We start from the raw sequence: 27005 nt of genomic DNA, 5'->3' as shown, positions 1-27005 counted from the left end.
ACAGCGACAAGTCCAGTGAAACTGACTGGAGATCAGAATGGGACAGCGAGGTCGTGTTAAGCTCCTTGACCTCAGTGAACGGGGGGGTAGCCGTCCTTTTCTCTAAAAAGTTTCTGCCGATTTCTTATGAACTTAAAGAACTGATAGAAGGAAGGCTGATGATGGTCAGAGCCCAGTTTGAGTGTTTCACTCTCACATTCATTAATGTTTATGCTCCAAATGTCGGCTCAGACAGAGTCCGTTTTATTAATACTCTCAGTGACACTCTGACTAGCTGTGGTTCAGATGATTTTTTGTTTTTAGGGGGAGATTGTAATTGTACTCAGAATGATTCTTTGGACAGGAATCATGTTGAACCTCATGCTGCTTCGAAAAAGGCAATTAATGAAGTAATAAAAACACATGATTTGGTGGACGTTTGGAGGAGGTTGCACACTGAAGACCGACAGTACACCTGGGAGAGGTGAGAAGAGGTGAGAAGAGAAAATATTATTTCTTTGGCTCGACTGGACAGGTTTTATTGTTTTAAACATCATTTTAGTGTTTTTAAGGCATGTAGTATTTTACCTGTACATTTTAGTGATCATTTTTTAGTGTTCTGCAGTGCTTTTATTGAATTAAACTGAAAAACGGAGTGCATACTGGCATTTTAACACCAATTTACTCAGTGATGCTAATTTCAAAGATGTTGTGGTTTATTTCTGGAAGGTGCATAGGGCTGAAAGGAACAGTTTTGTTTCTTTAAGACAATGGTGGGACTGTGGGAAGGTTAAAATCAAACAGCTCTGTCTGCAGTACACTCTGAATGTCATGAGGGACATTACTAGATCAATGACGACTCTAGAGACTGAGATAGTGGAACTTTTAGGCTTGATTGAGTCCACAGGAAATCGAGAGCATTTTGAAGCCCTCAAATCTAAAAAAGCTTCGTTAGCAGACCTGCTGGGCACCAAAGCCCAGGGAGCACTGGTTCGTTCACGTTTCCAGAGCATCAACCAGATGGACGCTCCGTCCAAGTTTTTCTTTGGCTTAGAAAAGACAAATGGGCAGAGCAGGTACATCCACACATTACAGTCAGCTGATGGGAAAGAACTCACAGAGCCTCATGAGATCCGGAGACGGGTGGTGCAGTTTTACTCTGAGCTGTATAAAGTGCAGCATGTGGAGCATGAACAGCTGTTTGAGTGTTTCAGTGAAGGCCTGCCCAGCATCTCTGGAGATGACCATCCTGAGCTGGAGGAGCCTCTGGTTTTGGAAGAGCTGCATGCTGCCCTGCAGGGGATGGATGGAGGGAAGGCCCCAGGTATTGATCTTATATATAGATCTTCCTGTCGAGTTCTACAAGACCTTCTGGAAAGAGCTTGGTCAGGACTTGTTAGATGTTTTCAATGAAAGTTTTGAAAATCAGACCCTGCCTCTGAGCTGCAGGAGAGCTGTGATAACCCTGCTGCCGAAGAAGGGGGACCTTCAGGACGTCAGAAACTGGCGCCCAGTCTCCCTCCACTGTTCGGACTATAAGATCTTGTCCAAGGCTCTGGCTAACCAGTTGAAGCAGGTGATGGAGGAAATCATTCACCGGGATCAGTCGTACTGTGTGCCTGGTAGGTCCATCACAGACAACGTGTCTTTAATCAGGGATGTTTTGGATGTCTCTAGTTCTTTGGGCACTGACCTTGGTCTCATTTCGTTAGACCAAGAAAAAGCATTTGACAGGGTTGAGCACCTTTATCTTTGGAAAGTTCTGGAGCGTTTTGGTCTCAGCCCATGTCTCATTGCTATGATAAAAGTTTTGTACAGAGACATTCAGAGTGTACTGAAGGTTAATGGGGGTCTGAGTGCTCCCTTCACAGTAGGCAGGGGTGTCAGACAGGGCTGTCCTCTGTCTGGGATGCTGTATACATTGTCCATTGAGCCCTTGCTACACAGAATCCGGTCCTGTATTCATGGTTTGGTGAAGATACCAACGAGGGTCGTTCAGTCTTGGCCACCGGTAGTCTTAACGACTGTAACGACTGTCGTCACAGCAACAAGGAACACTAACGAAGCGGTATCGATGACCCGGGCCAACGACCCCACTGAGGTTAAATAGCTGAGTTTCCCTGCCAGTCAGTCAGAACTGAAGAAGTCCTTTGGATGAGGGACGAAACGTCTTCCAGTATCTTCAACCAAGTCCAGTTGCCCTTGATTTTAACCTTCGTTGGATAACTACATATGTTAAACAACTCAGGACATACCACCCTTTGTTTGAACCTACCCATTTTTCAAGTGAGCAAAACTACTGGAACATGTGACTGACAGATGTTTCTTGTTGCCCAGGTGTTGCCTTCTAGGTTGACTGCCCAAACATTAAATACCTCTGCATGACTAGTCTAAGTTTTCATCCTTGGTTCAAACCTATAAAGACTGCATTTCCTGTTAAAGAGGATAAACCAACATGAAGACCAGAAAAGCAAGCCATTGTCAAGCTGAGAAAAGAAGGCAAATCGACCAGAGCCATTGGACAAACACTGGGCATAGCAAGCACAACAGTTTGGAATGTCTTGAAAAAGAAAGAAACTACTGGTGTAGTGAGCAATAGATGTCGAACATGTAAGCCAAGGAAAACAACAGTAGTTGATGACAGAAATATCGTGAGAGCTGTAAAGAAAACCCCCAAAACATCAGTGAGTCACATCACCAACGACCTCCACAGTGCAGAGGTGAAGGTGCAGACATATAGACTCAGAGCAGAAATATAGAGGCCACACCACATGATGCAAACCACTCATCAGCAGTAACAAATTTGCAAAGAAGTATAGAGATGAGCTGCAAAAGTCATGGAACACAGTCTTACGGACTGATGAGACCAAGATTAATCTCTACCAAAGCGATGGAAAGGCCAAAGTGTGGAGAAAGAAAGGATCTGCTTATGATCCGAAGCATACAAGCTCATCTGTGAAGCATGGTGGAGGTAATGTCATGGCTTGGGTGTGCATGGCTGCTTCTGGAAGAGGCTCATTAACACTTACTGATGATGGTAGCAGCAGAATGAATTCAGAAGTGTACAGAAACATTTTGTCTACCAATTTACAGAGAAATGCATTGAAACTAGTCGGGAAGAAGTTTATCATGCAGCAGGACAATGACCCAAAGCACACTGCCAACAAAACAAAGGACTTCATCAGGGGAAAAAGTGGAAGGTTTTAGACTGGCCAATCACCTGACCTTAACCCAATAGAGCATGCATTTCACCTCCTTAAGAGGAGACTGAAGGGAGAAACACCCCGAAACAAACAAGAACTGAAAGAAGCTGCGGTAAAAGCCTGGAATAGCATCACAAATTAAGAATGAAACTATTTGGTCATGTCGATGGGTCGCAAGCTTGAGGCAGTTATTGCAAGCAAGGGTTATGCCACCAAATATTAAATGTTATTAACTTTAAGATTATTTGTTCCATTACTTTTGCTCACCAAAGAATGCTGTGGTCGAATACAAACGGTGAAATGTCCTAAGTTGTTTAACACATGTAGATGTGAATACCAGGAAATAAAAGCTGAAATTCTGAACTCTTGTCTCATACTCATCTTTTGATCTTAAACCCAAATGTCTTCAGTGAACAACAAAAACAAAGGAATTTGCCTTACCGTTCAACCAACTTCCTTTTAGAACCAGATATTTTCTGACATAGCTGTTAATCTTTTGTAATAATTGGTCAACCAGGAGAATTTTAATGCAGATATAGGAAATAGAAATGCTGTGAGTCACGAATCATCATCTACGGGAAGAATTAATAAGACTTTTACTTCTGAAACAGCAGACAACCCAGATTGTGCCTCCCACTTGGAAACTATATGACAAGTCAAAATGTCTGCTGTGAAAAAGGCCTCTTGCTGAAACATCAGATTTAGAGGAATGTGCAGCCTTGACAAAAGTATGTACTGTTCACTGTATTACTTATTTCTTTTTTGTCTAACAAATAAAATTCTCAGCTTTCATGCTTTCTAGTGGACCTGGAAACCCTCTGCCCTCTGACACACTCCACTACAGTCTGCCACACACACAGCTCTTCCCACTTGCACGATGTCTTTTGACAGTCAGCCACAGCGCAGCAACAGCACTTTACTTTTCCAAGGCAATATTTCACTTCTCTAGGTAATGGTGGCCTGTCTTTTCTCTGTGGTGAGCTGACATTTAGTTCAAAGGAGTTTCTCGTTCCACCAAGGAGCCATCATTAATGTTATTGGTTACATGTGTGCTTTTTCTAAAGTGACAAGTTCTAACATCTGCTGTGAGAAAGGTCTATTTAATGATCTAGTGGCAAGTTCGCGATACTAATGAGCCTCCAATCAATGCTTATTTAAAGGCAGGTGCACTGGGAGTGTCTTTATGATAAAACATGCAAACAGTGCTCAGCTGAAGGGCAAATATACAGTATGTTGTCTGCTATAGCTGTTTACAGTAATAGAAACCTGGATTATTTTCAATTAATCAATCACTTTTCAAAACACTGACTGCCAGCATGATATATAGTGCGCAACCTCTCAAGCCCTGCAGTTATTCAAAAGTTCACAGTGTATTGAGAGTTAAATCCCCTGTCTGGCCACAGCAGAGCCTGTAATGATTAACTATCTCAGAAGTGGTGTCCTTGTCTTAAATTCTACAATCAGTGGTAATAAAGTGAATACCCAAGGAGTCTTATGATGCCGTAGCCGTGATGACGCACAGCAGAACTGCTTGTTAAAAATCAACCTGATAAAGCTGAAGAGTGCAATGTTCGAGAGCTTTCCTATGAAATGAGATCCACTGACGGAAAATTTGATTCGCTCCCCAAACACCCCCCACGCCCAGTGTTGGAATGTAAATAAATACACTGACTCAAGTACTGTACTTAAGTTCATATTCAAGGTAATTGTACTTTACTTTTTTTTTTAAATGCAACTTTATCCTTATATTTTTATATAAATTTGGTGAATTTGAGTTTTTCTGATAAACTTAGGGATTAAGTGTTCCTTTCTGATAAATAAACTATTTAAACCTCCCCTTGGATCAGCTGTTTTTTGAGCTCATGAAAGAGTCATGGTTTTCACAGGACAGTGCCACTACAAACATATGATGATCTTAAAGAATATAAAACCTACACATAACAATGCAGCTGTAATATTAATACAGAAACATCATTTATAATAGCGAAACACTGACAGGGACCATTTTTCTACAGAATGAGTACTTTTACTTTTGATACTTTAAGTGATTTTTGCTGCTATTCAGCTCCTGTACACATTTTTGGCATCATTTCATGTCTCCGGGTTTTGTACTTGACTCTTTCATACTACACGTGTAACTTAAAAATATAATTCAGTTTTATGTCCACCGTCACCTCTTTCATGCTCGTCTCAGTTCAGTGCCACAATACCTCTTTTATTTGTGACTATATTTTTCTCAACTCACATGTACTATATTTAACTTAACTCTATTTTTTGTTTACTATTTTTGTTTACCACGGAAATTTAGCATTGCTCTACACACTGTACTTGTATAATGATGTGTGACAAACTAACATAGATTTGATTGGATTTGACGCAAATTATGTTGTTGTGTACCAAAACAACTAAATGAAAAATAGCACTGTATGTTAAGTTTAAATTAGACTACAGAGAAAGAGAGAGAGATGTCTGACCTCATCTGTGACCAAATATCTTATTTCCGTTGTATTTTACGCCCTCGCTATACAGGAAGAAGCTTAGTTAAACCCACATGTTGGTTACAGCTCAAACAGTGACTAAGTGTTACTCACTGAGCAGCCAAACAGAGGGCAAACAGAGGATTTTGTGCCTTTGGACAGTAATTACTTAGGGACAGGAGCGAGTCATATTCATAACCTATCTACTTAGGGGTGTGTTTCTACTCTATTCTATGCTTTCTATTCTGTTTTGCTCTCGGATCAGTACAGTGTCCTACCATCTCTCATCCCCCAGTCTTCCCTCTCTCTGTTCTTGAGTTTCAAACCAGCACCTCTGCAGTTTATTAAGCACAACAGCTACGACAAATGACATCATTTCTGCAACTGGACAGCATAAAGCCTCAACCAAACTTCAAAAATACTAATTACACTAAACGGATAAAACACTGAAAAATAAAGTCAGAATTTCAGTCACCTGTTTTTTCAAAGCTGCTTCTTCTTCTCACCAGTGATTTCTGAGAAAGTGACAAGACAAATGCCACTTTTCTGTCAAATTACAAGTGAGTCACACAGACAGACAAAAGCAGATTAAGGTATTGGCTCTTCAATTGTTTACAGATCAGATGGTGATGGATGATAAGAGGATGTGGCTCAGTGCTGGAGCAGCACGCCATCTAATGGTCACAGAGAGGATGCCCATGCCTGGTTTACTGTGTTTTTCTTTGTTGAATTGATGACACTGAGAGATTCCCAAAGTTTCCCATATTAGAGAAAAAGGTCAGAACAACTTTAACCCTGAGGAGCATGCTAGATGTTCTGTGCGGGATCATTTAACTACTGTAAGTGTTAAGCTAAGCAAAGCATGTACATTGAAAGTCATTATATCTCATTACATAAACTTCATAACTTGAAGGATCACGTTTTCCTTTCAGGTTGGAGCCGATGTGACAAAAAAACCCTTGTGAACGCCCAACATTTTGAAAAGAGGGGAGCAATTTGGATAAAATTTTGTTTGTTTTGGTGTTTTACCAAATCCTATAATTGATGATTATTATGATTTACAAACAATATACTGACTGTAAGACATTTCTAATAGCAAAAGAATTTAAGAATTACAATGAATTATCACCTAGCTGTAATTTGACAAATAACAAATTTTGCTGGTTTGAAATCACAGTGACTGGGGAAAAAATTGAATGAGAAGCACACTCTTTCTTCATTCAACACTTTTGAGCAAGGCACTAAACAAGAGCAACGGACCCTACCTGAACTAAGCAGAAGTTAAAGGATAACCAACTATGTGCAATGTTTAGATTAAAAAAATAAAATATATAACTCAAAGAAGGCTAAAAATTATCCCAACCAGCAGATGAACGGGAAAAAACAAGTGCAGAGACAAACAGTCTGCACACTGAAATATGAATTTACTGACTGACGTGACTTATCTTTCTTCTCAGACTCTTTCCTTTCCATTCTGAAAATGTGTGGGTGTATGTAAGAGACACAGAAACTAAGGTAAAATAAACAAAAGAAATGATGATAAACTAAATTTGATAATTTTTAGCCAAAGCTTGCTGGCTCTTCCACTGACAAAGAGAAGAATGAGAGAGATATAATGAAAGAAAGAAAGGAAAAAGAAATAAAAGGATTTATGTCAAACAGTGGGAAGAGATGGCCTGTTTGTCTTTGTATAGAGACTGAATGAAGGAAGCAGATATGGAGGAAGGAAGGAGATAAAGACAGGAGGAGGGAACGCATAAATATTTTGGGGAAATACATTCCATGTTGGTTTGCTCATGAAGCTGAAATACTCCAACAGACACAGCTGTTTACATTACAATAAAATACAACAATATGACTGGAAACTACTGAACATGTGCTGCACTGATCTTATGATAACACTGTAGGGGATATTCTACAAATATTACAGCAGGTGGGAGTGTACAGTGATATATGAAAACTATAACAAACTTCCATAGAAATATTTAATGTTTTTACAGGAACATTGTGGGAATAATAAAGAAATAACCACTGTAAAGCAACACTTAAACACAATTAAATCCAATGAATGTATTATAGGGATGAGATATTATATGAAATTGAGACAAATAAGTCTAAAATCACTATTGAGTATCACAGGCATGTTTTATGTCCTATGTGTTTTCTGAAGAAATAGTACAAGACTCCCATATTGAAATCAGGGAATTTTCTGAATTTTCTTTTTCGTGGAGCAAACTGTGAGCCGTCACGTAGGCTACATAGGTATAAAAGGCATCGGCTGCCTCTCTGAGCGCATCTGCCTTAATGTCACAGCTCCTTAATCTTGAGGTAAACTTTAAAGATTAATTTTCACTCACCTCAGCGACCGTTCGTCCTCTCTGGTGGCGTTTTTGTCTTACGGGAAAATGCCACTGAACCTGATGTCAGTCAGGTAATGCTGCCGCGGTTATCGCTGTTTTCCATTTTTATTGCAGCGGGATAGTTAAGATAGTTAGTTAGACTTCAAACTCTGCAACATGCTGTCACTGTGACGTCGACGGTCGGATCACATGACAGGAAGTGGAGCTCTGGGAAGTAAACAACGATACTACGCTAACCACGAGTTCCGCTGAAGTGGCAATCACAACTCTAGGTGCTGTCGTCTCATTATCTGTAGTTAGCCTGCTCACAGTTTATTTCCTTACATGTTTTTTAATTCAATTAAATTTAATGGGGCTTTATTGGTATGGGAAACGACGTTTACATTGCCAAAGGAAGTGTAATTGTGATTTTGCCATTAAAAATATAAATACACAGATAAGATTCTCTTGACTTTTTTCCCTGCCATTTATGGACTCAGATATTCCATATAGCACAGGCCAAGTATTTTACACACATTAGCCTACAATTGGAAGTTGGCCCAAAAACGAGAGAAAACAACATGCATCAAAGTCAGCCTTTAGGTCATATGTGAAAACACTTTGCAACAGCCAACATCTAATTTCTGCTTTTGTGTCTCACTTAAAGACTTACATTCATTCATTCATTCAGTCAGTCAGTCATTCATCCTTTATTTATTGCTCAAGAAATCGTTGAGGGGCAACCAGCATTTATAGTGACATTAAGTCAACAACAACAAACAAATATAATGACACTATAGCTAATAGAAAGTCATTAAAACATTCTGATTAGGGAAGATACATAGATAAATAAAAATAATTAAAATATGGAACGTGTAAAAGGCTATATGATATATGAGTTTGACGTTACAATAGATACATTAAAACAAGTAAAATGCTAAATAAAATACAGTATTGATTCTGAAGTGAAGGTTCCCTCACACTCACATATGTTATTCAGATGACTGTTAGTCATATTTATATTAGGCATTAGGCCACTGTGTTAGACTTTAACTTTCACCATTTTCTGTGATGTTACAATAAAAGACAGCAAGACCACACCCTTACCCAGAAACACATTCATTCCGATCTTTTTGGGTAATCCTCACCATCAAACCCTGCAGACAAAACACTCTGTTTGGAGGCTGAGTCACCACTGGGGAAACTTGACATGTTAAAGTGAGGACAGCAGGTTTTTGGGGAACCAATCAGTGATGAAAATACAACACACTTGAAAAGAATGTGTTTTGGGAATATTCATTTTATTTCAATGTAAACATCACACTTTTCTATGTTACATCTGTCTGACAGAAATTGTATAATGCACACGGAAGAAGTGTGACCCAGATTTTTAAAAGCATGGATTTACAGCATCCCCGAACATGTTGCCCTACAGAAAAATTACTGTAGGCCAAAATAGCATGAAAGTAGTCTGAATATTTAATTCTTGATTGGAAGAAGTCGCATCAAATGCGACCTGAGTGTCCAGACTGAGATCGCATTTAAAAAGATCCGATCTGTATCGGATTAGGACCACATATGGAAGTGGCCCATTTCCGAACTGGAAAAGATCAGATTCCATGTGACTTGGCCTGTTCACACTGTTATAAAAAGATCAGATCTGAGTCACATATGGGCAAATGAATGAATGTGTGTGGCAGCTTTGCCACACAGGGAAAAAAATGGTAGAAGATTACATGTGTCAACTTTTTATGTCCCGTGACAGTGTACGCAGGATAAGCGGTTGTTGATGGATGGATGGATGGAACTTTTTATGTGAAGAGATATGAAAACTATTTTGTCTTTGAACTGTTAACTAGTTTTGAGTTTGAGTTTATTAAAGGCAGAAATAATGTAATTGGACAGGATTACAGTCTAACAGAGGAAAGTCAAACAATAATTGTACCTGCACTTGTTGGCATTATTTCTAGCTACTACTAAGTCTTCATATGTTCTTCATATGTAATCCCTAAATCATTTTGGAAACTTTCCTGTGTTGTTATAACTTGTTTTTACGTAAGAGTGTAATTATGAATTGTAAGTGCTTACAATGCCGTACACTTTTACCCTGATTTTCTTTTCAAAAGAAACTATGGAGGAAGAGTTAGTGCAACAGTTGATTAAGTTTCAGAGCCTAAATCAGCACATTTAAAAGCAGCCAAATGAGCAAGTCAACAATCAGAGCTGGGGCACAAATACTCCACTGTCATTGACAAAAGTGCTATGTAAAGAAATAAGACCCTGAGAGAAAAACATAAAACCTGTCTTTTTGTTGTGCATGGACGACATTCCTGTTTTTTTTCCTGTCCAGAAACATCAGAGTTGTACAGCAGACTGAACTCCCCCTGGACTTCAGTGACTGATGCTTCTGTCATTTTGAGTAATGGGCGAACGGAGACTCCTCGTTCACATTGCCCTGGAGAGATGAAAGGAAACGGGTTAAAAGGAACAAAACATATTCATAATAACCTGCAAACAATGTTAAGATGTCTGTATTGGATGTCTGCTTTTACCACCCTGCTTTACCATCTGTGCTAAACTTAAACAGGATTCAGCAGTAAGGCTCAAGGAGTCAGCAGAGCTGAGTGCTGCTTGACATTCAGGGTGACAAGTGTGCACTGAACATATTTTATTTTATTGATTGATGAGGTAAACAAGATCCAATCTTTGGTTTTCCAAGAACTTTGGATTGACTTGGCTTTTGTCCAATCCTGTGTGTTTGATTGTGTTTGAGAGCTCCACATTCAGTCTAAAACTATTCTATAGTCCTGTCACTTAACAAACCCACAAGTCCTTATCTTAAAGTTATCATAACCTGCTCATTGCAAAAGCAGCTGTTTTTATGTTTGGACCCATATGTTGTTGGCTGTGTAGGTTCATATGTAGTACACTCTGTCTAAATCCAACACAACGTCCTGCAAGTGTTTTACAGCGGCTACAGTCGTGTGGCAATAAAGATTTATAGATAGCTGGTAACAGTAGATATTCTATAGAGTGTTTCGCTTTTGTCTCTGGAGAGAAGTCTCCCTGTTTTTCACACGGTTGAGACCTGATCCTTGGTCACACATCTAAAGATTCCAGGATGCTGAGAGTGTCTGAATACCTGCTGACACACTGATGGAGTGCTAATGATAAGATTTCACTTCGGAAGAAAGTGCTTATTCATTACATGCTCACCACACACTGTCCTGTTTTTGATTCTTTTCTCACACACTAATTTTCCATTGAGGCTTCCTGTTTGCGCAAGAGAGAGCAGCAAATCACAGTGCTCACAGCTGAGGGTAAAAGGAAGAAAATTACACATGCCAGTTGTAAATGTTTTACATGCCAGCCATCATACTCTGCCAAGGTTGACAGTTAAATTCCCTGTGGAGCAAGACACTGCAGCTCAGCTTATTTGAAACAATCGAAATTATGATTTGATAATTTCTATCCACATATTTATATTTTGAAGAAAATCAACACACAAGTAAGATTACAAATGTGAGTGGTGCTGATCTATATAGTCACAATAACTTACAAACTATGGTCATCTGCACAAGACATGTCTCAGTTTTCCACCAACCTGATTCAATTGTGAGTTTATTAGGACTGCAGAAAAACTCCTCACAAAGAGGACAACAAAAAGCTAAATGTAAAGATACTGTAAATTACTGAAACAACCAGTTTCTGTCAGGCCAAACAGCAGTAGTAAAAATGCAAACTTGTCACCACTGTTCTACATAATCACCAGAGAGCCCCCTGCTGGTGGAATTAACAGACAACCTGCACACACCTGATTGAACCATACAATGTATTTGCTAGCTTCCATCTTCGCTTGAAGATGATATGTGCAAGCCTCATCTAAATTTGGTTACAATTGTGAGTTCACAGACGTTTGTTTCATGTCAAACATCATGTGTACAAGAATTTAGCAAAATGGCAAATATTAAACAAAAGGTAACAGCCATGCTAGTCGCTCTTTGAGGTTTTACTTAAGCACAGCATGCTAACAAACTCACAATGACAATGCTAACATACTGATGTTTAGCAGGTATAATGTTAAGTGTACCAACATTAACAACTAGCACTAAACATAAAGTACAGCTGAGGCTGATGGGAATGTCATTAGTTTTGCATGCATTGGACAAATTGAAGTTCTGATCTGATGATGGTGATGGATGAAAAGGGATCATCAAAGAGCCTGCAATTTATCCTCTGGGAAATATGAATGTCTTTGCAACATTTCATGGCAATCCATCCACTAGCTGTAATGATATATCAGTCTGAACCAACCAACCAAACAACCGGCTGACCAATACTGTTACTGCTAGTATGGCTAAAAACAAATATCCTTTTTTCAGTCTCATCGAAGTGGGAACCTCGGGGTCTGAAAAGTGAAGCCAATGCAGAAGTGCAAAAGATTGCATTGGAGTCTATGTCAAAATGACTACTTCTCACATGACTTATTATCTCAGTAAACACTTTCCTGATGAGTTTATGGGCTCATTCACTAGTTTAAAGTATTCTTCGACACAGCATGATTTTCATTTTGTAAATTCCCATTTAGAGTAAAATAGATGATAAAGCAAGGTATGCTTTAGGGCAAGGCTACTTTGTGATTGAAGTCACTACCACGGTGACCTGTCTGGCGTAGCAATGCTTATACCTCCCAAATCCACCCTTTTGTGCAAATATGATCAAATCTGATTCCAAAAAACCAAGATGGTGACAGCCATTATACCAAAAACCAATAGTTGCCACAGTGGCTACATCCACTTCTTTTATAAAGTGTATGGTCTCATCCAAATGTGTTAAATACCCAATTTGGCAAAGATTAGATTCAGTTTAAGTAGCTAAAACATACAATCAGTTTAAAATCAGGTAAAACATCAGGTTCCTGTTCTCTAACTCACTAGTGGCACATCGTCAAGCCTCTCAAAGTTGGACCTCGGGGATCGGATACATTTCACAGTGGCAACCACGAGCACGAGGACGAGGACGATGCAGAAGATGCAAAGGATGGCCACAAGGCCGGGATTTGCTGCCAAGTCATCTTTTTTCCAATTGTGTGAAAGAGCTGAGGGTGAGACAAAGACAAAAGTTACCTTCCTAACAACTCAAAAAACTGAATAAACTAAATTTTTGCTTCTGTCAAAAATAGAGAGTGTTGAAGAAGAAATAATTACAACTCTAACTGTGCCAGCAGAGGACATTTAAAGTGCAAAATGTATTACAATCAACCTATAAGCAGTATTCTGCCACCAGCAGCTGGTCTCAATTTAAAAGATAATTTTGCAAGTCAGCCACAAATATTTAATTACAAAGACCACAAACTCAAAATTCGCATATGTGATGTCACAACTGTTTCTCTCAGTGACAGAAGCTAAAGGACCAGAAGACTATGGCTTAAACACATCAGGTGAGATACATTTGTGCGTGGAACATAGCTAATTTTCCCAGCAAACAAATCTTGACAAGAATCTTTTGTAGGCTATTTTACTCTAATACACTTGTTGGAGCATTATCTGGACTCTTTTTATTACAGCTGTTTATGAGTTGAATAATCAGTTTACTGCTGACCAAACTATGCAAATTTCTTTGTAACTGTTAATTTACCTGTGGGCGAACTGTTGTGTATTTTACTCTTTACTTTCACTGTTGTGGACTATGTGAATGTCTACTAGATTAATTACTGTGTTCTACTTTCTAGTGAGGCTTTATGTTGATCTTCACTGGAAATACTTTGTTTAGTTACTTACTATCCTTTATTTTTTCATAATTGCCTCCAATAAAAACAAACAGCCAACTGCTGTATTCGGCCTTTAGCTTGCTGCATAGTTCTTCACCTACATGTATAGTGAAGCAGAAAATTAAATAAATTTTTTTCTCTTAAGATTGTTCATAGGAAAGGTGCACTGTTGGCCAGTTTTGAAGATATTCTGCCTACTAGTAAATTTATCAATGCAGCTTTAAAGTAAATAAAAGTTATTTGCAGCCTGTTATTTTTAAAGCTGTTAGACTTATTTGTATTTCACTGCAAAATCAACAACTACAAAGGAACAATGTCTATGTGAAGATGTTTTTAATTTTGTCACGTTCTTAGTGATGCTTTAGATTTAAGCATTGTCCTCTGACTAAGAATTAACCCTCCAACCTCCAAACTCTCATATCTGACAGTAGTCCTGACCTGGGCCAGTTGTGTTTATGGTGGTGGTTGCAGTGACGTTTGATGATGTTGGTGGGAGTGTCGTTACGTGGGAAACTGTCTCATTGGACGTCTGGTTGGTGGTAGTAGTCTGAGGAGGAGTGTTCGTAGGTGTTTCTTCTGTCCTGTTGGGTGTTTGCGGAGTAGTCGAGGGTGGTGGTGACACTTTTTCGGTAGTGACTGCTGTGGTGCTCTGCTGTGTGTTGGTGGGTTTCATAGTGGATGAAGTGACATCCTTTGTCACAGCCAAACTGGTGTGTTGAGCTACACCTGTGGTTGTCTCTGGCGACTGTTTAGCTGCAGAGGAAGTTGTGCTGTCTGCAAAGGAACAAACATCATGATTCACAACATTGACACATGACTAAGATAAACATAGTGAAAGTGTTTGTAGGCTTGGCAAAAATTTTAAACTAAAAGCAGAGGCAAACCTGGAAATTATGTTTCCAATAGGTGATGACTTTGGGCCTACCTCACCCATGACACAGCCTGCACATGCAGAGAACTGCACTTGGACTCCCCCCAGTTTTTCCCTCTCACGTATCACATTTGAGTCACAAATCAAAGCATCCTATTTTCCTAAATATGTACACCGGGCTCAGGCAATCTTTGAAAACTCAGAGGCAGTGGCGGCCGGTCAGAAGGAATCGCACATGCGGCACCCCACCAGCCACAAAGCTTAATTCAGAGTCAGCAAGCTTAATAAATTATAATTAAGCATTTAAAATGATCTTACATTTTAAGCAATCAAGACCTTAAATTAAGATATGAAGTATAAAATTAACCGCAAACATTTGTCTATTTTGTATTATCTGAGCCTATGGAGCTACAACAATTAACTGATTAATAGATTAGATGTCAACTATTAAATTATTTACCAACTACTGTGTGACAGAAAACTAAATATCTTTGGGTTGTGGACAAAACAAGACATTTGAGGATGTTATATTTGGGTAAACATTGATAGAAGTTGTCTGCTACATACCTTAAATCTAAATCTAATCCCTTAAGTGGGAAAATTATATTTCTGCTTTATCTTGTTGGTCTTACTACAGAACAGTCGTATGCTGTAGTCTTTAATGCAGTTTTGTTAAGGGTTTTGTAGATTTTATCCAAACCATGGTGTAGATACAGCACAGAATCAAAGTATAAACTAAAACATGCTTTTAATCTTGATACTTTGTGGCCCTGTTTAACACAACAGCTAGTTGCTACTTACAGTGGTGTTGATATGCTCAGTCTTGAGCTCAAGACCATTTCGTAGCTACTCTGGGGCAAACAATATTGGTTTTACATTCAGGATACTGTTATGCTGTGGTATGATCAAAACTCCAGATGAGCTCCTGTACTAGATGGACCATCAGATGAGCTGGCGTTGTGTACATGTGCATAAAAGTGTTTTTTGAAGTAGCAGAAACCACAGTAGATTTGCTTCAGATCACATTCACTGATTAAATATTTGCTTTGGTTTCCAGCCAGAGGGAACCTTCCCAGTTACTTCATGATTCACTTAAAGCAATTCATATTTCACTTTAATAATCTATATAATACAAAATGCAGAAAGGCAAACTTTGACTTGTAAACGCAGCTAAACACACACACAGACAAACACACACACACACAGACACACACACACACACACACACACATACATATATATATATATATATATATATATGTATCTTAAATATACAGGTTTCTGTGTTACTGCAAGGCTGCATGTTGTCCAACTTTTAAGGCAATCCTGGACTCAGATATCGCTCAAAATTCTACTTAATAAAACGTTTTCCTGCATACTGAGAAAAAACAGGCACCAAACCACGTCAGACAAACCTGCTGAACCTCCCTGTTGGTGCGGGAAGTTTCCTGTTTGCATAACTTTGCATCTTTACAAGACTTTAACACACAGCGTTTGGGCAAATACTCAAACAAACGAAACACATCAGTTGAACAGGTAAAAATGTAAAATGCTGACTTACTTGCTGGGGTTGAATAAACTGTCACTGCAAACAGGGACAGCAGCATGGTGAGGTGCATCACTGCAGGCATGTTGAAAGAGGAAAAGGCTGGCGGTCATGTCGACAATATGCAAACACACACACACACACACACTCACAGACTACATCCTTGTGAGCAGGATGTGATGAATGCCTGGGGAGGAGTTAGTCAATGTTTGAACACAGCTCTGTATTTGCTGATTTTCAGGAGACAACTGGAGCCCAAAGGATTATCTGTAAACTGACATCAACACATTAAAGTGATATTAAAGTCTGTTTCCTTGATTACTACTGCTTTGATTCAAGATATCCCAGCTCATGAAAACTTTTACTTTGGCGGTTTTAAATACTCAGTAAGTAGTACTGAGGCTTTTTCATGCTGCACGCAAAGTGATGTTTTACTTTCTCTGCAGCAGAAATATCTTGTATCTTGTATTATTCATGTCTTGCACTGCACTGTAATTGTTATTCACCTGCTCTATCAGTTTTATTATTATTATAATTCATTTTATGTTTAGGCTCCATATTTTTGTCTCTTCTGTGTCTCTTTCCATATTTTCTTAATGCATTTCATGTCATATGAACAGCAGTTTGAATTGTACAAAAAAATCTTTATTGTTTCACAATAGCTTAACAGTTTCTTCATGTTTGAAGATTCTGAAATGTATATAATAAATGTAATTTTCATAAATACGCATTTATTTATTTTGATCCCCATTAGCAGCCATGCCACATTCAAAGTCACTTAGATCCTCTTACTTCCCCATTCTGATGTTCAGTTTGAACTTGACCACATCTACATGCCTAAATTTATTGAGTTGCTGCCATGTGATTGGCTGATTAGCTATTTGTGTTAACAAGCAATTGAACAGGTGTACCTAATACAGTGGCCGTATAGTGTACATACATATATATATATACATACATATATACATACAAGTTAAATTTACTGTCACTCATGTAACAGTCACAACTAAGATATCAATGAATTGTCCGTTAAGGGCCTTGCTGAATGACGTGTTAATAGCAGCAGTTAGCTGTTGTAGTTAAAAGAAAACCACTACTATCAGAGGTATTAGCAGACAGGCAGTGAAATAGCTTTTCATCCCTGAATGCTCCTACAGGAGACATACATTCAGACATAAATAAATAAACAACTGGACAGAGATGCATGAAGGAAGTGTGTCAGCATTTAAACACCCACAAATACACTTGAGTTCGGGCAGTCAGTCAATCAGAGACATGTGGTAGGTTTAAACTTGAGAGAGTAGCAGCTAGTCTAAGGAAAAAGACCATCAGAAAAAACTGTTATAACAGTCTCACAACATTTTACAAAAGTGGAAAAGAAGTTGAACTGATAAAAACAGCAAAATAATCTTTTGCCTCTGATGAACGACTTCACAGTTGAGCATTAACAACGTCTCTAAGCTTTCTCCTCCAGAGGTTTGGAGGGTGGGAGCGCTTCCTTCTGCACCAACACTATCTCAGTGTGGTGGCTGCCATCCTGTCAACACAACAGAAATCAATACACATAATCAATATAATATAATATAATATATATAAAGAGATATATGTAATATAAAGAGACCATTAAAAAGTAGGCAATCTTATTGTAAAACCACTTGACAGTAGAATCTATTATTTAGCACTTGAGGCTGCTTTATAATTTTACAAACCATTTGACAAACCACTGTACATTACAGAAGAACAATAAGAAATACACTTAAATCAATTTTGAAAAACTGCTCTTAATTGTCTGTTTACATTAATTTTATTTTGTATGAAGTATCGATAACACATAGAAGGCCCACAATGATAAAAACAAAAATCAAATATATTAATAAAAAATAAACACATTCTCTTAATACAAGAAGTGAAAAGTATCCAGGAAGCCATATGTCTCTTTAATCTCTTGTGTGGCTTACTTACTCTGTGTTTGAGGTAGGACATGTAGGTGTCCCACCCTAAGGCGACAATGTTGATGTACAACACGCGAAATTTGGGTGAAAGAAAGAAGAAGTTGATCATCTGAGCTGCCGGCCAAACACAGCAGTCCGCCTGAAGGAAAGAACAAGACAGATTAGCATAAACAATCCTGGAGAGATTACCCAGACAAAGATTTGTTTCAAGTAAAACCTACTCAGAGGGAAACAATTGGTGGTTGATGCAGACGTAAGGTTTTTAGATGATTCCTTCAGCATTTTGCAGAATGATAAATTACTACATGTAAAGGGAGTCACAGTCTATTGGTAGGTTATGTGTTGTTCTTTTGTAAATTAAATATATATTTTTTTAATTATCTGGGGACCAAATGACTGCACTGATGTGAGGCTAAAGGATTACAGGAAGAACATCAATAGAGATGAAAAATGGTCCAAGTAGCAGCCACATGTTCAAGAGAATGCTGATCATGCTCATCATTGGAAACAAGGTGCAGCACTCGCTGTGGACAGCAGATAGGACCGGTTTCAAGTTAATCACCCCCTCCCCACATTACTGTGAGAATTAACCCAGACTATGAGTCCAAACACCTTGTAACAACGGTCGAAGAAGCCTTGGAACTAAAATAGGAGCCATCTAAATGCCCTGAAGTATCAGTATTATAAGCTTTAGTGTTGACTGAAGATCAGCAGTTTAAAGATATGCCACAGAAAGTCCCCTCACAGCTATGGTTCCAACATGATACACATGATACAGATGAAGGCTTTACAGTCAGCCCAACCAGTTGAAATCCAATAAAAACCTGGCTGGAGGCCTACATGGATCCCACAGTAGCCTATCCAGTGAAGCAGAGAATAAAGCAGAGATAGAGGCAAAAATGTTTGGGTTATTAGAAGCAGGAGTGTTGATACCAACCACCCTGCATGAAAACACACCTAGTCCCCAGTACTGTAATACAGTATGTTGATGATCTCATTATCTGCTCAGACTTTGCCACACTGACTCCATTGCTGTCCTGAAAACTCAACAGAAGCTCCAATATTGCCAAGATAAAGTGAAGAAGCTGGCACACATCATATACACTGATAAAAGCGAGAGTCACCTTCCCAACTGGAAAGTATGAAGCAGTGGTGGACAAAGTACACAAATCCTGTACTTAAGTAAAAGTACAAATACCCTCGCTTAATATTTCTCCACTAAAATGTGAAATTTGCTATTTCAGTTTATGCTCGAGTCAAAATACATGCTTTTAAAGTATCAAAAGTAAAAAAGTACTATTAGTATGGTCATGTTAGTCAGGGGTTGTTGACCTGACAAACAGAATTTAAAAGTAAAACAGGCAAACTTTCTTATTTATTAAACAATGACATTCATTATAAACAGGTTTGCCATTTCAAAATAATTCAAGCTACTCAGTTTTCAGTTATAATATCTCAATTTAAAAATACTCTGTTACAAGTATAAGTTCTGCAATGAAAATGTTACTTAAGCAAAAGTATGTAAGTATAATCAGGAAAATTTACTATATAAGTACTAAATGTATTACAAGTAAAAGTAGCAAGTAGTGGAGAAAGAAAAATGTCTTTTGACTGTTATACTATTATATATTATATTATTATTATTACGCATGCATTAATGTAAAAGCAGGATTTTACTGTTGTAATTGTTGGGAGCTCACTTCAAACTTTTTTTGTATTGGTGGAATGGTTTTTACTTTAAAAATGTCTTAACGATCAAAGTTATTGCCAGTTCATTTCAATGTCACTCTAATAATTGTGTCAGCTGCAGGCTATTTGTATAAAATGTTGGATCATTTAATTTATACCAGAACATATTTTATTAAGCCTTTGTGTGTTTTTTGTGTAAAAATCTTAATCTGTAAAGTAACTAGTAACTAAAGCTGTCAGATAAATGTAGCGAAGTAAAAAGTACAATATCTAGAAGTAGTGTAGTAGAAGTGAGTAGAAAGTGACATGAAAACTAAATACTCAAGTAAAGTACCTGTATATGTATTAATATGTACTTAAGTAAATGCACTTAAATACTGTCCACCACTGGTATTAAGAAAGATCCTAAACCAGTCACTGTTTGAAATATGTTGACATTTCAGGGAATTGACTGTATATAGGTTAGATTGGGTTGAGAGATATCCTGTCATACCAGCACCTCGTGCTATGATAAAAGAACCAGGGAAAGACAAACTTCAGGCTTGCCTAAAATGAACACCTGAGGGAGAAGCAATGTTTGAAACCATTAAGGAGCTGCTCCAGCCAGCCCCTACACTTGCTCTCCCAAATTATGATCAGCCTTTCTATCTCTATGTATCCCACCAGAGCCAGGAGTAGGAGGTCGTAAGCAGCCTCTAGTCTATTATTCTATTTCTCTGATATCAGTAGAACAAGGGTTCCACATTTGTTAGCTGCAGCATTACCTATGAGATACACAAACTAATGAATCTTTAGAGAAAGGAATGTTTGTTCTTACAGCCGAGCGTAACCAAGAATACACTCATTTGTTATAATACACTGATGTAACCATCAGGTCATGGCACACCAAAAACCCTGCTGATTTGATCCAACTTCCCCACCAAGGCGAGCCACATGATTGTGAATCTGAAGTGGTAAGATATGACAAAACTCAGATCGGATATGAGAGCAAAGCCCATATGTTCTTGTCGATGGTTCCTGTTATAGGGAGCCTACCCCTCTATAAGCAAGATATGCCATAATTCAGGCTACAGATACAGGCGAAATGATGCAAGAGGCTTAGCAGTGTCCACAGCCGTGCTCATCACAAAGAGCAGAACTAATAGCTCTGACACGAGCCTGTAAAATGGCAAAAGGCTGTTCTGTAAAAAACTACACAGATTGCGTCAGTTATTTGGGTCTACCTGGAGGGCAAGAGGGTTTCGAAAGACTGATGGGTCCCCCATCCAGCACCACGATTAGATCACAGCATATGCATTCACAACAACATAGAAAAGGGCATTATCACACCTATAGGGCAAATACCTGCTACAGGACCATTTAAGCATCAACAACAAGATTTTTGTCATTTGGAGAAACTAGAAATACACAGCACAGACAAGACAGTTTAAGTCACAGTTACAAATGCAATAGAGAGGAAGTTAACATCTCAACTCTCCTTAAGAACTTGATGTGATGAGTGAGCAATAATGTGAGACATGTGCACTGATCTGCTGCTCCAGATCTGCAGGTCACAACCTGACAGGTCTACTTGCCTTATAATATTCCCAGAACTTGTCTTTAAACTCCTCCCAGCCTTCGGATAAAGTGCGTCCCTCCATGACACCCATACCTGCAATAAACAGAGTTGTCTGTCAGATGTTTACGGTGCTTTTTATGTTGATGCGTGAATGCGTGCACTAGAAAGAAGGAGGCAGGCTCCTTAATGCCAATAAACTCTGATATCCTTCTCACCTAAAAAATACCACACGCCGAGTGTTGGTGAGGGGATAAGCTGATCCAGTATAAGCTTCTTGCCCACCGTGTTCAGAGCTGTGCCCACAAACACTTTATCCAGCCAGTGGTACCAGTAGTGATGCAATGGACCCATGGAGCAGCTCATCACAAACATGCGACCTTAATGGAGAATTAAGAGTTATTGGAAAATAAAGAATTAAAAATTCAAAACATTTGACAAACATTACGTTTTTATTCTTTATGAAGAGATGGAGATTTAAGTATACTATCTTTTTTGATTAAGATTTGGTTTAGTTTTATTATTGTGAAATTGTAGGGGTATTGCATTATGAGTAATGCTTTACATCTTTTTTCTTGTAACTGTTTTTTAAATCTTGGATTTAGTATTTTTTGCACAGGTAACTGTGCTGAAACACCCGGCTGAAAAGCTGAAAATTTTACAGCTATCTCTGGTTGAAAGTTTCAAGCCTGTTTCACCTCTGACCACATCCAGCACCACTGTTGCTTGCTCTGTTGCACTGGTTGTATGGTCAATTAGTAACAAAAGATTGCTGTGACCAGATAAACAGTGATCATGTTGGATATTCCAGTCTGGTGGAAGGTAGTTCCAGAGGCGACGGGCAGAGCAGCTAAAGGCTCTAAACCCCACAGTGGTCAAACAGGCTGGAGGTGCAGTGAGGTAAATAGAAGAAGAAGACCTAAGAGTACGGGTGTGTGTTCATGAAGGAGGTCAATGAGGTACAGAGGAGTGATGTTTTGAATGGCCTTGACAGTGAGGAGCAGGATCTTCAATCAATCAATGTGGTGTTTAACTAGGAGCCAATGAAGCTGCTGATGGACATGAGTGATATAATTAATAGAAAGGGTTCTGGTGATGATACAAGCGGCAGAGTTCTGAACCTGTTGAAGTTTATGCATGAATTTGAGAGGAAGACCAAAAAAAAGAGAATTACAGTAATCAATGCGGGATGTAACCAGGGTGTGAACAAGAACGGCTGTACCAGTGGGTGAGAGATGGACGGAGGCGATTAATGTTATGTAAATGGAAGTATGCAGACCGAATGACATCAATAATGCGAGCTTGAAATAAAAGTGTCCAATAGAGGATGACACCCAGACCCTTGACCGGAGGGGAGGAGGAAACTGAGTTTTCAATTGTAAGAGAAAAAGTGTCAAGTTTTGTCACTTTCTACTTGTCAAGTGGATTTGGTGCCAATGAGGAGAACCTTGGTTTTGTCACTGTTAAGTTTGAGGAAGTTTCAGGGGAACCAGGATTTGATTTTCATCAATCAGAGAGGTAGGTGGGTGGGAAGTACTGTATACTGTCACCACAACAATTTCAAAAACTTCCGACCTATTTCTAACCTACCTTTTCTTTCTAAAATCCTCAAAAAAACACAGTTGCATCTCAGGTTCATGCACACGTGACAATAACCTCTATGAACAATTCCAATCTGGGTTTCGCCCTTGCCATAGCATGGTAAAAATCACTAATGATCTTCTCATGGCACCTGACTCCAGACTATTAGCTATTCTTATCTTCCTTGATCTGAGTGCGGCCTTTGACATCATCTCTCATAACATCCTCCTTGACAGATTAGTCTCTATTGGTATCACTGATATACCCTTGGACTGGTTTAAATCTTATCTCTCTGGCAGCACTCGACTCAGAACTTTCAAATCACACCTATCTCCTGTCACTACTGGTGTTCCCCAGGGCTCTGTCCTGCCCCCTTCTGTTCATCATCTATCTACTTCCTCTTGGCTATATCTTCTGGAATTTCTACTTTTATGCGGATGACACACAACTCTACCTGTCCACCAAACCTACTGTAGCATAGGAGTTATTGCAGCTGATTTTAGAGATGAAGGAACAATACCAGAGGTGAGAGAGGATTGTACATGAATAGTAATTAGGGAGGAGAGAGAAGCTAAGCAGACTTTTACCAAGATGGTAGGAAGAGGTTCTAGTTGACACGTAGTTGAAAATGAACGAGAAAGATGGGCTGAGAGACCTGAAAGAGACAGACTGTAAAAGGAATTAGAAGTCAGTTGCTGGCGAATCTTGTGTACTTTAAAAAATGACATTAAAGAGTTACACTTAGCAGCAGGCGCAAGAGAGTCCGGTCGTCATAGTATGTTGTTAACCATGGAGAACAGGGCTCTAGTGTTTCCTTCACCTGAACAAATTATACCTGCATAATAAGTGGACTTGGATGTAGAAAGAGTGTCCTTGTAATTGAGAATGTGGTTATTGTTCATTGTGAACAACGAGTTCAGTTTTCTATTAAAGGCTTTCCAAGCGATGACCCTTTACTTTGAGCTGGAGTAGTCTAGATGTTAACCATGGGGCAGAATAGGTAATGGACACAATCGGGGTTTTAAAAGGAGCCAGAGAATTTTAAATATTTTGTAGGCCATCGTTGTAGTGCGAAACCAGTTCATCAGGGGTGGATAAACAGTTTATACTGGGGAAACCATCAATACCACTAGAGAAAGCGTCTAAGTTAATGTCCTAAATATTACAGAATGGAATGACACGTGGCAGTTTTATTTTAGACAATGTTAAGTTGTCATTACAAGATATTAACATGTGATCAGAAATGGGGAGAACAGCTGAAATACAACCTCGAGGAGTCACACAAGAGCTAGAATCTATTAATTGTTGCCACTGCTTTTAGAATAACAAATTCCTTTAAACCTATGTACAAATTGTACTTTTAAGTGGTCTTAAAGTTATACTGTTTATTTATGTATCTTAAGAGTCTTTATTGAATGTGCTTTGGTTTGGTTTGGTAATTACTTGAGTAGAGAGTAGAAATAAAAATTTAAAAAAGTCTTTGATTTGATGTGGATTTGACCAGAATTATTTCAAATGGTAAAGGTAAAAAAGTGCACATACAGTTGTATTTATTTGTAATGAAATGAAAAGTCATCATCTCCTGATTAGATAACCTGCCACAACCTCCCAGTGTGTATCCATCAAGTGTGATTACAAAATATTGCATTAATATTATCTCTGTCTGTTAGTACTCCAATAGTCTGTTAGTACTCCAATAAGTAAAGATTGAGTAAAAATAAAATAAAAATAATTTTCTTGTTGTCTGATATTAAATTATGTTTAGCAAACAAATCAAATTAGGAGATAATGCTGTGATGTTTCATAATTTATTGCCTATTAAATACAGGTGTGCTCACTTCTTCACATTTACCTGAGAAAGATCATCTGTGACTGAAACATTAGTCATCAGTCACATCCACATGAAATGAGAGTACGTTGTAGTTTTTTTATGTGCATAATTTAATCTGTCTTCATCAGGCTGCACCAATGAGCATGACCAGTTAAATGCAGACTGTTAGCTTGAATATTTCCAGCAAGGCAGAAAGCAGGAGTTTTTAAGCATGATATTCTGTGTGTAGCTAATTATTATTAAACATATTAGCATTAACACACCAGACACTGCTCTCTGTCAGCTCAGCATCAGCTTGGTGTAGCCTATTGACTTCACAACCGAAACCCACTGCACCAACACGGTCTCATCTAGGTGCACTAAATTTTAATCTGTAGCCTAAATATTAGCTGCTAGCGCTAACTGAAAGCCATACTACCATTAGTCTGCTCTAACAGAGTCGTGTGGATGCTTGATTGCGGTAAATAAATAAATAAGTGGCAAAGTAACGTGATAAAAGTATCCAAAATGTAGCTGAGTAAAAGTAATGATTTTCTCTTAAAAAACTATCCTACTCATGTAGGAGTTAAAGTATGATGCATTTAAACTACTCTGACAAGTACAACTTCCTCAAAATGTAACTCATAGGCTATACAGTCAGTGAAGCCACTTGAATGGAAATTACATGGAGATGATAAATGTAATGTAAATGGGATGACGCAACTCCATCTCTACAGGACTCTGGAGTAACCGCAACGGAGTAGGCTAAAGCAACTATGAGTATGGTGGGGCCATGTGTCCAAGAAAAGTTAAAAGTTACAGATAAAAAAGAAATTCAGCATTCAGAGGACGGATTCCTGTGAAAAAAGAAAGCGATCAACTGTGAGGACAAACACAAATAACCATTGGTGTAGCTTTTCCTAGTTGGAGAGCACTGAGAGAAGAGAAACAATTGTTTGTGTTGTTTGTGCACACAAACATTTGTGCTGGTATTAATGGTGATTTCTGAGTTGCATAACTTTGTGTATAGGCCTAAGCTGTAAAAAACCTCAGACACCACCCAGATGAATATAAGAAAGCGGAAAACATTCAGGGAATATAACGTGTTATACTGGTGGGACATGATTGTTTTAACAGACTTGTCACACTGGATTGCACTTTGCTGTGTGTGTGAGCAAAGTTAGAAAAGCAGTTGGTCATTATCTCAAAACAAACTCTGATGGACTTAAAGGAAATAGTTTACTGGGTTTGACCAAATGTTGAATCATACCCTAGCATATTGTTCAATACAAGTCTCTAGACCATATTTTATATGAATCCAAGAAATTTTCCAGAGGAAATTGTTTTGCAGAGGTGGTAAGCCACCCGGATCCTGACGCAGCTATTGCAGATATTCTTTATCTACATTAGAATGATATTAGCTTACCGAACAAAGGTTTTAGTTTTAGAAAATTATCTAAAAGAGCAAAGCTAGATTTATCACTGCAGAAATGGTTGATTTTAACAGATTCATTATTGATGCACAGTTATGGATTCCCTGTTGCCAAAAAGCAGAATATTACCAAACCCATTACATTACATTCATTTGGCTTTTGTCCAATGTGACTTATGATGACGCCTCTGTACATTTCATTTTATTGAGCCTGAGGTAAATCATTAAGTCAAGGAGCAAGGCACCTACACCTCCAGTGTCATTAATGCAATGATACCACATTGCATTAATGACGTGCCACTGGCTACACTTTACTCCCTCTCTGTCTCTCACCTGTCCTCCTCCAGTCTTGGACTCTGCCTGGATCCTTGTGGCTCTCCCAGCTCTGCTGCAGGGAGTCTCCCAGCACCGTTATGACTCCTCCACTCAGGGTGTTGGTGAGCAGCAGGTAACGGCCCTGGAATAGTGTCCGCCAGGATAACCGTATCCGGACCAGAAACTCTTTACCCGCCCGGGGAAGCATGATGTTTGGATCACAGAGAGATTGATGTCATCTGAAGGAAAAAAACTTTGCCTGTGTCTCTCTGTGGATTTTTTCAAAAAACAAACGGAAGAAAACAAGAATCTTCTTCATTTCACCAGCCCCTTTCAGCACAGGGCCTTCAGGCTGATCTTCCAAATTTCTAACAAACAAACAGCCTATATATATACTCTACAAAAAGGCTGAATTTTATGAGTTATCCAATGAGAGTTGCAGACATTGTTTGCCACACCCCTAACACAGAGGTTTCTACATAAAAG

The 27005-nt window shown here is 38.7% G+C and overlaps 3 protein-coding genes across 4 annotated transcripts in view; all 3 read right to left on the bottom strand.

Annotated features, from left to right (window-relative positions):
- Positions 1 to 8196, bottom strand: part of LOC119900502 (cAMP-specific 3',5'-cyclic phosphodiesterase 4D-like) — a 128110-nt gene extending 119914 nt beyond the window's left edge. For both annotated transcript variants that reach the window (XM_038715511.1, XM_038715512.1), the window contains exon 1: positions 8017 to 8196. The gene's annotated coding sequence lies outside the window, so the exon portion shown is untranslated. The remainder of the gene's footprint in view (positions 1 to 8016) is intronic.
- A 1084-nt stretch (positions 8197 to 9280) lies between these two features.
- Positions 9281 to 16338, bottom strand: LOC119900500 (cell wall protein DAN4-like). The gene is made up of 4 exons (XM_038715507.1): positions 16201 to 16338; positions 14207 to 14542; positions 12933 to 13096; positions 9281 to 10453 (listed from the first exon to the last, which is right to left on the bottom strand). The coding sequence occupies exons 1-4, from the start codon at positions 16268 to 16270 to the stop codon at positions 10409 to 10411; spliced, it is 615 nt and encodes a 204-aa protein (XP_038571435.1). The 5' UTR covers positions 16271 to 16338; the 3' UTR covers positions 9281 to 10408.
- A 1303-nt stretch (positions 16339 to 17641) lies between these two features.
- LOC119901344 (mpv17-like protein 2) lies at positions 17642 to 26727 on the bottom strand. The gene is made up of 5 exons (XM_038716975.1): positions 26538 to 26727; positions 21600 to 21761; positions 21401 to 21477; positions 18148 to 18276; positions 17642 to 17722 (listed from the first exon to the last, which is right to left on the bottom strand). The coding sequence occupies exons 1-5, from the start codon at positions 26725 to 26727 to the stop codon at positions 17642 to 17644; spliced, it is 639 nt and encodes a 212-aa protein (XP_038572903.1).
- Positions 26728 to 27005: the final 278 nt, after the last annotated feature.

The sequence above is a fragment of the Micropterus salmoides genome, unplaced genomic scaffold (assembly GCF_014851395.1).
Source record: "Micropterus salmoides isolate LMB-PRFRI ecotype aquatic unplaced genomic scaffold, ASM1485139v1 Ms_hic_scaffold_13, whole genome shotgun sequence".
In the NCBI taxonomy this organism is placed as follows: domain Eukaryota; kingdom Metazoa; phylum Chordata; class Actinopteri; order Centrarchiformes; family Centrarchidae; genus Micropterus; species Micropterus salmoides.
The sequence above is the reverse complement of the archived record's forward strand: the minus strand, read 5'-3'. Positions and strand labels throughout refer to the sequence as shown.

Excerpts from the sequence above, each read along its gene's own strand:
- LOC119901344 (XM_038716975.1), bottom strand. The coding sequence starts at position 26,727 with ATGCTTCCCCGGGCGGGTAAAGAGTTTCTGGTCCGGATACGGTTATCC. Across the intron at positions 21,478-21,599 it reads CGGCGTGTGGTATTTTTTAG|GTATGGGTGTCATGGAGGGA; the intron begins GTGAGAAGGATA and ends TGTTTATTGCAG. Across the intron at positions 18,277-21,400 it reads AGTTCTGGGAATATTATAAG|GCGGACTGCTGTGTTTGGCC; the intron begins GCAAGTAGACCT and ends TCTTTCCTTCAG.
- LOC119900500 (XM_038715507.1), bottom strand. The coding sequence starts at position 16,270 with ATGCCTGCAGTGATGCACCTCACCATGCTGCTGTCCCTGTTTGCAGTG. Across the intron at positions 14,543-16,200 it reads AGTTTATTCAACCCCAGCAA|ACAGCACAACTTCCTCTGCA; the intron begins GTAAGTCAGCAT and ends GTTCCTTTGCAG. Across the intron at positions 13,097-14,206 it reads CATAAACACAACTGGCCCAG|CTCTTTCACACAATTGGAAA; the intron begins GTCAGGACTACT and ends TCTCACCCTCAG.